The sequence below is a fragment of the Daucus carota genome, chromosome 5, assembly GCF_001625215.2.
Source record: "Daucus carota subsp. sativus chromosome 5, DH1 v3.0, whole genome shotgun sequence".
Lineage (NCBI taxonomy): Eukaryota > Viridiplantae > Streptophyta > Magnoliopsida > Apiales > Apiaceae > Daucus > Daucus carota.
Genome location: NC_030385.2, coordinates 39,088,070 through 39,099,928, shown reverse-complemented (window position 1 = coordinate 39,099,928; position 11,859 = coordinate 39,088,070). Strand labels below are relative to the sequence as shown.

The 11,859-nt window shown below is 37.9% G+C and overlaps 1 protein-coding gene across 1 annotated transcript; it reads right to left on the bottom strand.

Moving 5' to 3' along the window:
- Window positions 1-6,785: 6,785 nt before the first annotated feature.
- On the bottom strand, window positions 6,786-10,931 carry LOC135152597 (uncharacterized). Its single transcript, XM_064092981.1, has one exon. The coding sequence runs from the start codon at window positions 10,824-10,826 to the stop codon at window positions 8,025-8,027; it is 2,802 nt and encodes a 933-aa protein (XP_063949051.1). The 5' UTR covers window positions 10,827-10,931; the 3' UTR covers window positions 6,786-8,024.
- Between the last annotated feature and the right edge of the window lie 928 nt (window positions 10,932-11,859).

Below are 11,859 nucleotides of genomic sequence, written 5' to 3'. Positions count from 1 at the left end.
TGGTCCGGTCCTCTTGAAAAATTCATGCTAAGTTTACCAAAATGTGGTTCTGGTTGCCCAGGTATTTTTGGAATCTAGCGTTCAAAAACAAAAGTCCTTTTTGGAATATAAAGAAGTTATTACTTTTTTTTATTTATTTCTATACAGTTTTGGGATACCTTTCAATTGTATATATTTTCAAAACAACAGAATTTTTTATATACAATTTTAACTATATCCAATATTTTCTTCCCCTTATACATTAAATATAAGTTGGTCTCATCATTTTATCCACTACACTCATTTTTATACATTATATTTTAATTGGTCTTATCAATTTATTTATTTTTCTTACATATTTCCACTAAATTACACGTCGTGTATACTACTATGTGACGGAAGAAATATAACTTACACGCAAAATCTAAATACAATTATGAACAAATAATTAGGAATTCAGAGTACACCCAATATAAATTTAAGAAAGTATCAAGTAAAATTTTAAAATATCTATATATTTTAAACTTTTTAAAAATATTTATATAATTTTATAAAATTTAAAATAACTGAAAAATATAAAAAATTAATTTTGTGGACGGAGTGTCCTCGTTCATCTTACCCGACTCAAGTGTGAAACGCTTAAAATCAACGCATTTTGCTCATTTTCTCCTTTGCAGGTGGGGTTTCCATGTCTCCGATCCTCTTATCAAATAGGGCCCCGAGAAAAGTTTATAAATAAATCCAATAATGATGGTAGCTTACTCACCAAAAAGTTAAAATAAAAAACATACTCAGCAAGTGTGTACACTATTTATCTAAAGTTTTTAATAAAACTTTTATTTTTTTAAATCATAAAGAAACCACCCGATCAATTCCAATCAGATTGAAAGCGACAAGCAAGTCAACATTGACTTGACTACAAAAGTTTGATTACTGAGAAGAAGCCACCTTCAATCTACAACAACTAATCCAATACAAGTAACAAAAAGACGACGCAGGGCTCACATTTCTGATTCCTGTGTAGTTGCCGATATATTGCATATAAACATTCGAGATATTAGTTGCACACCGAGTAAAGAATAATTTCGTAAACAATCAATATTTTTATAAATAATTAATTCATCTAAATTGTCAGTATATTATCGAGATTTCAAATTAAAATATGTCAATGTCGTTTACGTAGGTGTAAATTTATGTTTATTTGAAAAGTCAATTTCGTGCTTTGAAACCTGTTAGGCTTCCTCATCATGAGTCCTAATAAATTATGAGACATACTGATAAATTGTATATAAAATTTTGAGAAACTAGTGGCGACTTGTATTTAAAAATAGGTGAAGCATAACTTCGTGATTGTTGAATAATCAAGTTATATACAATATAAATATGTTACAGAAAAGTTAAACAAGAATTAAACAAATGATTGATTATTTTTTTAATTTAATTATTTTATTTGACAAACATCATAACTAAACTGAGTATGTATGAAGTCATGCAAATTTATGATTGATTATCCATTTGAAAAGTCAAGTTTGTACTTGAAATCTGACGATCTCCACTTCTAATAAATTAGTACGAGACATGATTGAGGAAATTGAAAATCGAATATTGAAATTAATGTACCAGGGTCGCATGCTTAATTTTTAACACCATTTTATTAGCCATTATAGTACGAGCTTTTATCTGTAATTGGAATTCTAATCAGAAACAGAATTTGTTAGCTAAATTGTCCCTTCAAAGCACTTGGTTGCTCAGTGACGTAGTATCACAGAGAGCAGGGTCCATGGCATCCTCGGTCACATAATATCAATATTTTTTCTATTTTATTCATATATGTTTACTCCCTCCGTCCCAATGAATTTTTTTGGGACGTCCCATCAATTGTATACATGCCAAAAGTAGTAAACTTTTATAATATAAAACATCATTACACCAACTACTTTCTTCCACTATCTCCGTTCTATAATAATATAAGTGCTTGTTTGGTATCAGGGAAATAAATTCCTACAGTAATATCTACTTCCTATCTTTGTTAAATACCAGGGAAGTACCATAAAATTGTTTGGTTGACACGTGAGGTATTATACTTCTCTCATATTGTTTTTTTGTATTTTAAAGATGATATAATTTAATAATTATAATATCTTTTATTATAACTAAATGATAAATATTATTTTTTGATAAAAATAATAATTATACATAATTATATGTATTTTAAAAATAAATCCAAAATTATTTGGCGATAAAAATATTACATATTGACAATTACACAATGAATTTTTTTTAATAGAATCATTTTTTTATTTTATATAAAATTTGTATATAAAGTTATTAAATAAATTAATTATTCAAACTTATTCCTAACCATAGATTAGATTATATTTATAAAATTTTGACAAAATAATATTATTAATACATTATTATTTTCTCAATATTTTTAATTGAATTAAAATAACATATTCAATGTTTTAATAAAGAAAAATAATTTAGCAATAATATTTTGAGTTACATATAATAATAATAATAATATAAAAACAATAATAATCTTTTATATATGTATTAATATATATAGTAGAATATTTTATATATTGTTACTAGCATATTGTACAAACATTAACTTTACAAAAATGTTGGAAGTGTGAGTTAACGAGGGGAGAGTGGGTAAGTGTTGGATGTGTGAGTTAACGAGGGGAGAGTGGGTAAGTGACTTCCTATGTTTTACAGCTACTAGAAGTTCCCAGCAACTTAAACTTCACGTGTTTTTGGTAAACCAAACAATTAGGTGGATCCTTACTTCCCAGGTATTTTAAATACCCTCATAATTTACTGTCAACCAAACGACCTCTAAACACTATTACACCCACTACTTTCCTCCACTGTCTCAAATTTATTATTAAATATAAATGGGTCCCACCACTATACCCACTTTTCATCCAACTTTACTCATTTCTTACCCAGTTTCTTGGTCTCCGTGTCCCAGCCATTTGTATACAAATGACTGGGACGGAGGGAGTATTAAAAATTATAGAATCTTAAGCTTCGCTCACTCCCCCGAGTCCCAACCAATAAATTTATTGGATGAGTAGTGCTAGGTGCACATAATTGTGTACAGAAAATTTGTACATAATGATGTGGCAAGTGATGTGGTGGGTTTTAATTGGGGTGGTTGGTGTAAATGCAGGGGGGCCATCCAATTAAAATCCGTCACATGTCATTATGTACATGTTTTTGTACACAATTATGTGCACCAAGCATTTTCCTTATTGGATATAAAGTTGAATTCAATTTTTATCATAAACTGATAGTTTGATAGATGAATTTTGAGATTTATAAAAATATAGGATATTTGACGTATATGTATTTTTTTTAATTTTTTAACTCTTATAGTTATACTCTATCAAATATGTTTAATGTTATCTAGAATTGGCCAGGAGCAGAGATGTATACGAGAATGATTGCTAAATAAATTGAATGCTATATACAGTATAAATATTTTCAGAAGAGATACGTTAAAGATGGCAAATTGTACTTCTAAAATATGACGTTCCGGCTAAAACTTTGTTATTTAGCTAAATATGTACTCCCTCCGTCCCAGTGATTTATATACAAATGGTTTGGACACGGAGACCAAGAAAAAGTGTAAAAAGTGGGTAAAGTTAGAGAAAAAATGGGTAAAGTGGTGGGACCCATTTATATTTAAGGATAGATTTGAGATAGTGGAGGAAAGTAGTGGGTGTAATAGTGTTTATATTATTATAGAATGAAGATAGTGGAAGAAAGTAGTAGGTGTAATAGTGTTTTATATTATTAAAAGTTACTATTTTTGGAATGTATAGAAATCATGGGACGGACCAAAAAGGAAACTGTATAGAATTGACTGGGATGGAGGGAGTATCACTATCTAAATATATGTTTTAACTTTATTAATACGTACTAATAATTCATTATTGAAGTGTATGGAACTTTCTGTAATTATCAATAATTTGTCACTACCTGACAGTTTTCTGAGCAAATCCCAATGCTCTTTTAAGTACGAAATCCATTACAGTATTCAAAAAAAAAGAGTGCGAAATCCAGATTTTACGAGGTAACATATGAGAATATCACATGCACGATGCCCCACACATTTCGTCCTTCGAATTTTATGAATCGATAAACTTTGAAGAAATGAGTAATTATTTTTATTATATCACCATAATCATCGGAAAAAAAACTATCTCCGGCGAGACTTACAACTTACAAGTGCACCAATTGAAACCAAATTTTAAAACACTCAAAATAGTCATCTGCAATCAAAAAATAGCAGAGTGACCACAATGATGGGAAAATCACAAAACAAGTACATTAAATTAAACATCACCCCGATAATAAACAAGAACGGGAGAAACTGAAAAAACATTCTCCATAATTTCTTGTACATGCAACTCAAACAAAGAACAGAAAGATGGCTTGACCAGAATATGAGCTTGACTCTCTCAGGGCTACTAAAGACTCAGTCATCTGAGTTATACGAGCTTGAAGGCGGGCTTGCGGCTGCAGAGCTTGTGCTGCCTTGTTTGATCTTGCTCACCACTTCCCCTGCTTTTGAGGCCAAATTGGATAGGCTTGTTGCAAAGCTCTTGAGTATATCTTCCTTGATTTGACCTCTCTTCGGAGGAAACTGTTTCTTTTTGTTGTTTGATGGAGTTGCAGAGCTGAGTTCCATTTGGTGATCTTGAGCTAATAAGCAAGACTTTGTGTAGAGGAAAGGATAAGGAAATAGTATGTCTTGAGTTGGACAAGGGGTTGTTTATATAATACTGTATGCACGTAGTACATATGCATACGTGTGTGTCGTATATTTGATCATAATTAATTATAAAATATTGGTGTATACATATTCTTTTAAATAAAAGAATCATACTTATCTTAAAAATATTAAATAACCGATCAATCATAAAAGTAAAGAGCTCACCTAAAGTGATGGTATATCAATTTAAGACTATATTATTCACATTTAATTTGCAAAAAGAAACATTTCACTTTAGTGAATCGCCTAATATTTTCTTTGGTAAGCATAGTGAGCTCATCCAATAAGATCTTATTCCAAATATTCAAGATGAAAACGAAATTAGATGGGCCCATGATGAATGAATAAGGGATAAGTAATGGTTTCACATTGTTGAATACTTGTGTCAACATGGTCCTTTTACAAGGTAGCCAACTGTAAAGTTGACAATTGGTAGATAGATACCGCCATTCTTTGTTCATCAACTCTAGTTAGGCGACAATATCAGATTTTTATATCTTTAGAAACCGACTTGACTTCCATCCTATAAATCTTGCGAGATTTACAGCTAATTAATTGCATGCACAATATGCGAAAAAAGTGACATATATGTTTTTATATGCTTAATTTGCCATGGTCATCGATGCATATAACTTAAAATTAAGCGCAATTTTTAGACTACTAGTTCATGGTCGTTGTTAGTTCATGGACTTTGATGTAGTCATGTAGCATACAGTATAGTAGCATACTATATACATGCGACTATCATTGATGTGAACTAATTCAAGTTATTTGTGAATATCTTAACATGTTTCTCGTAGACAGTTATATCCTGCGGGCTCTATATAATTATGAATTGAATTCATAATTAGATTGAACTTTTAAAATGTTCAGAAGTGAAAAAATATTATTCATTCTGAATTAAATTAGACTTAATAGATATTTTGCCTAATTCTTGCATAAAAATAAATTGGAATGCACAGACTAGATTCCTATTTATTAAAACACCCAACAACAGTACTGAACGATTACAAACAAGCAAACAATAAAAAAAATGTAGCGATAGTTCGGAACTTTCGAGAGGCCCGACTCTCCTTGACCTAATTTAGCACACACAAATCAGATGCTCCTTTCTCCCCCTTTTCCCCAATATTAGTACTGTCCATTAGGCTGAGATTACGACTATGCCCCTGGCCTTGTTGTGTTTGACTTTCAACCACTTGTGCTGCACCAAAGTCTGTTTTACCCTTCTTTGTATTCTTTCTTGAGTAAGTCAGCACTTGCCCTGTGACTCTACTGGGACGCATTGCAATACCCCCCTCCCAAAGACTCACCTTGCCCTCAAGGTGGAAGGTTGGAAACTGATTGTTCAACAACTGAGCATCTTCCCAGGTGGCCTCAAAAGATGGCAGATGCTTCCATTTAATTAGTACCTCCTTGCGATAATTGTTACCGACCTTCACTTGTCTTACTTCTAGCAGAGATTCCGGCTGCACTACTAACTCCAAGGTAGTGGACAACTGAGGCGGAAGTTCAGATGAAACATGTGCAGTGCCAATGGCGCGTTTTAACTGAGATACATGGAACACCGAATGAATCCTGGACGACTGTGGCAGTTGAAGGCGATAAGCCACCTTGCCAATACGCTGAAGTACCTTATACGGCCCATAATATCTGGCTGATAACTTCTTAAATGGACGCCGAGCAAGCGACTGCTGTCGATAAGGCTGTAACTTTAGGAATACCAGGTCCCCTTCCTTAAACTCCTCCTCCCTCCTCTTTCGATCAGCAGACACTTTCATTACTTGCTGTGCTCGAATCAGATTAAAACGGAGCTCATCCAAAATCGCATCCCGTTCCTACAAACTTTCCTCCAAACTGCAGACTTGAGTCTGACCTCTGGGAATCCTAGCTAAGTGTGGAGGATCCCGCCCATAAACTGCCTTAAAAGGACTAACTTTTGTAGACACATGTGGGGATGTGTTGTACGAAAATTCCGTCCAATGCAACCATCTAGCCCAAGCCATTGGCTGCCCCCCAATGAAACAACGCAGGTAACATTCCAACCATTTATTGACCAATTCCGACTGCCCGTCTGTTTGTGGGTGATACGAGGTGCTACGCTTGAGTTCAGTCCTATGCAACCTGAACAACTCACGCCAGAATGTACTAAGGAACACTCGATCCCGATCAGAAACAATAGACTTAGGGAACCCATGTAATCTGACGACTTCCTTAGTAAAAGCTGCTGCAACTTTGAAAGCGTCCAATGGGTGTTTAAGCCCTATAAAGTGCGCATATTTAGTGAAACGATCCACAACCACAAGAATCACATTAACACCTTGAGATGTCGGCAGCCCTTCAATGAAGTCCATAGAGATATCTTCCCAAACTTGATTCGGAATTGGAAGTGGTTGAAGCAAACTTGCCGGGGAACGCTGGGAGTACTTTTGCTCCTAACATACCACACAACTTTTCACAAACTCCGCCACATCACGTCTCATACCCTGCCAGTACCAATCAGTAGCAAGACGCATGTATGTTTTCAATTCCCCGGCGTGACCACCCACAGCTGAACTATGGTATTCATGTAGCAATATAGAACAAAACTTCGAAGAACGGGGAATGACACATCGCCCCTTGTACAACACTCTGTTGTCTGTGATGCAAAAATGCGACTCACTTCGGTCTGGGCTCTGCATCTCATTTCGTAGACGCTGGAGAAAAATATCTTGTGAAATCTCCTTGTCCAGTTCCTCCCAAGACACTACTGGGGACGTAACTAAAGCATTCAAAGCCACAGTTCCAGTCTGCTTGCGTGATAACGCGTCGGCAACCTTGTTCGAAGCACCAGTTTTGTACTGAATTTCAAAATTAAACCCCAAAAGTTTAGTCACCCACTTTTGATACTCGTGATTCACTTCCCTCTGCTCCATTAGAAAACGCAAACTCTGTTGGTCTGACCGGACTATGAAATGTCTCCCAAGGAGGTATGGTTTCCACTTCAGAATAGCCAAACAAATTGCAATGAGCTCCTTTTCATATATTGACTTTTGTTGAGCGCGTACACCCAATAATTTACTGAAATAGGCGACTGGCCTCCCCTGTTGCATCAAGACGGCTCCAACTCCAAAACCAGAGGCATCAGCCTCGATAACGAAAGGCTGGTTAATGTCTGGCATAGCCAAAACAGCCAAACAGGGGGACTTGACATAGCTCTCTTCAAATTCACAAAAGCTTCCTCAGCTGCCTCACACCAGTGAAAATTATCCTTCCTTAACTAGAGTGTCAATGGGTGTTCAATGGTGGCATAGCCGGCCACGAACTTCCTGTAATACCCTGTCAAACCCAAAAATCCCCTTAAATCACGTAGATTGCGAGGAGAAGGCCATTCTATCATCGCTGCTGCCTTGTCCAGATCAACAGCTACGCCATCCTTCGAAATAACATGGCCTAAATAGCCAATTACCGGCTGTGCAAACTCACACTTCTTCAAGTTGGCGAATAAAGTATTTTTAGCAAGCACGCCCAACACCTCCTGTAAATGTGTCAGATGCTCTGCTGGGGTGGCACTATAGATTAAAATATCGTCAAAAAATACGAGCACAAACTTTCGCAAATAAGGCCGAAAAATCTCATTCATTAAGGATTGGAAAGTAGCAGGGGCGTTCTTCAATCCAAATGGCATAACAAGAAATTCATAGTGCCCATCCGAAGTCCGAAAAGTTGTCTTAGCCGTATCTTCTGGCCTTACTAATATCTGATGATAACCCGAACGAAGATCCAACTTCGAGAAAATTGTTGCCCCATGAAGTTCGTCCAACAACTCATCAATCATCGGTATCGGATATTTATCAGCCACCGTCTCCTTGTTTAAAGCACGGTAATCAACGCAAAACCGCCAGGAACCGTCTTTTTTCTTTACCAACAATACAGGACTAGAAAAGGGACTAGTGGACGGTTTAATGATACCTGCACTCAACATCTCAGCTATCATCTTCTCAATTTCATTTTTCTGCACTTGTGGGTACCTATACGGCCGTACAATAATAGGATTGCTTCCTTCCTTAAGGACAATAGCATGGTCATGACTTCGGGTAGGAGGCAGACCCGTATGTATGTAAAAAATCTGTGAATATTGCTCCAACAGCCCCTTCACAAAACCAGGTGTCTTCTTTGGCTGCTCAGGTAACCCCTTGGCGAACTCGTGGTCGACTTCCACCCTATAACATTCAACCCAGAAACTCAAACACGGCTTCCTTAACAACCGCCTCATTGCCTTTAAAGTCACCTGTGAATGCACCAGGGACGGATCACCTTTCAACGTCACTGGCTCTCCGTTCCACTCGAATCTCATCACTTGAGCCTTCCAATCAGTCAACACTGTCCCCAACCTCTTCAACCAAGCAATACCCAATATTACATCAGTGCTACCTAACTTGAGAGGTAAAAAATCAGCAGTCACCTCTAAGCCCCCGTCAAGGTGAACAGTCACATCCTTACACAGCCCTTCCCCTTTTATTGCATCTCCATTACCTAGTGAAACACCGAACCCCATCGAATTCTCCACCCGAATACCAGTAGCTGCCACCGTTTCCAACGATATGAAGTTATGAGTCGCTCCAGGGTCGACCATAACAACCACCTCATGATTACCAATCAATCCCTTCAACTTCATTGTTTTTGGATTCGAAATACCAACTACTGAATTAAGTGATACTTCAGAAATTACCTCTTCAGTAGGTGAGAGAGGCACATCACTGTCCGTGCTATCCAGTTCACCTTCGTCCTCCATAATGAGCATCACACTCAGCTCCTTTTTCTTGCATCTATGCCCCACAGACCACTTAGCATCACATCTATAACATAATCCATTTGCCCTCTTTTCCTGTAATTCCCTCTCTGTGAGGCGCCTCACATCACCGCCTGTCTGTGAACGTGGACTAGAGGCAACCGTAGATTGGGTTGAAGCCTGTGAATCCGTGGATTGCAGCTCCCAGTGTTTACTACCAGGTGAACTGCCAGGTGATGAAATTGAATACTGACCCACAGACGAACCACCTCGGCTGGTAGTAGAAAACACCCTCGATTTCGCAACACCCCAAAATTTGCGTTGGCCAGTCACCTTCAATTTCTCTTCAACCCTTATAGCCTGTTCCATAGCTTGTTCTAAACACATGGGGTTTAATAGACGCACCTCCGCGCGAATTTCCTCCTTGAGTCCATTAATGAAATGGCCCATTAAAATGTCCTCTGAGAGACCCTCCAATGGTGCTGATGTCTCAATAAAAGAACGACGATAGTCGTGGACAGTAGCTGTTTGGGCAGTGGACAGCCACTGTTCATACAAAGACCCACCACTGCTGGACCTGAACTGGCGGAGCACAAAACGTTTCAGATCAGCCCATCGGCGTATTGGATGCCTCTTATGTTCCCATTGCAACCATCTCAGGGCATCCCCCTCCATTGCTACCACAACAGCCTCCAGCATCTCGTCCTCGGTGAGGCGATAAAAAGCAAAATATCTTTCAACACGGAGGATCCACCCATCCGGGTCAGATCCGTCAAAAACCGGCATGTCCAATTTCCTATACCGCCAATTACCCGGTCCCGGACCCAAACCATGCCCCCCAACTGGGGATCTACCGCCATTGGAACCCCCCACGCCATCACGAGTCTGAAATCGACCCCCGTTGTCACCACCACCACCACCTAACGCCGAGTTAACAGGACTCACTAACGGATCGGAACGATGTGCACTGGCATCAAGCTTCTCAAGAGTGGAACGAACATCAGCCTGAAATTTCAGCTGGTCGTTTCTCATCGTATTAATCAACGTCTCATGATGCTCACGACTGCGATTCACCCGTCCCTCCAAACGCCCAGTAAGGGCTTCAAACTCAGCCCCCATCTTCTTCACTGCCAAACTCTGACCCTCGAGCAAAACCTCTGTTAAGGAATGGCGCATCGCGTCCATCGCCTTGCCAACAGTCTGGGATACCATCTCTTTCAAGGTTTCGTCCAGATCTAATACCTTCTCTTCGAGGGTGTCCACTCGTTGCGTAACAGTCGGTGGCCCCATCGATCGAGCGCTCTGATACCAATTTGGAATGCACAGACTAGATTCCAATTGATTAAAACACCCAACATCAGTACTGAACGATTACAAACAAGCAAACAATAAGAAAATGTAGCGATAGTTCGGAACTTTCGAGAGGCCCGACTCTCCTTGACCTAATTTAGCACACACAAATCTGATGCTCCTTTCTCCCCCTTTTCCCCAATACTAGTACTGTCCATTAGGCTGAGATTACGACTATGCCCCTGGCCTTGTTGTGTTTGACTTTCAACCACCTGTGCTGCACCAAAGTCTGTTTTACCCTTCTTTGTATTCTTTCTTGAGTAAGTCAGCACTTGCCCTGTGACTCTACTGAGACGCATTGCATAAATATATAATAGATAAAATTGTTAATTTTTCACATTTGATTGGCGCTGTAATTATGTTAGATATGTGTAATATTGAGCATCAATCAAAGTTCGTAGAATTCGAATTTGTTGTGCATGACTTAGTCATCTGTAAGATTTGAACACTCTATGCAACTACTTTACTATAATGAATAATCTCTTTTCTGTAGTAAGAGTGCAAAGAGAAACGTGAGTGTATTTGATATGAAAGCTACGTGTGTGAAGGAGAAAGGCTAAGTACATGCATGAACCGCTACATGTATGCATCTTGATCTTCAAACTTCAGTGTAGTATGAAGAGACTTGACCTTAAAGACCGGTGATTGAGGTTTATACTTTATATGCTCTGGCGACAAATTTTCTACTCCCTCCGTCCCTCCCATTTCTTATCAAATGGGTTGGGCACGGAGGTTAAGAAATATGTATAAAGCAGTGGAAAAGAGAAAGAAAAGTAGGTGAAGTGGTGGGACCCGTTGATTTTTAATGTATAAAATTAGGATAGTGGAGTAAAAGTAGTGTGAAAAGGAAAGAAAAGTGGAGAAGTGGTGGGACCCATTGACTATATTTGGTAAGTTTTGAAATGTTAAGAATTGGATGGGACACCCCAAAAAGGAAAGTGTAAAGAAATGGAAGGGACGGAGGGAGTAACAT

Excerpts from the sequence above, each read along its gene's own strand:
- LOC135152597 (XM_064092981.1), bottom strand. The coding sequence starts at position 10,826 with ATGGGGCCACCGACTGTTACGCAACGAGTGGACACCCTCGAAGAGAAG.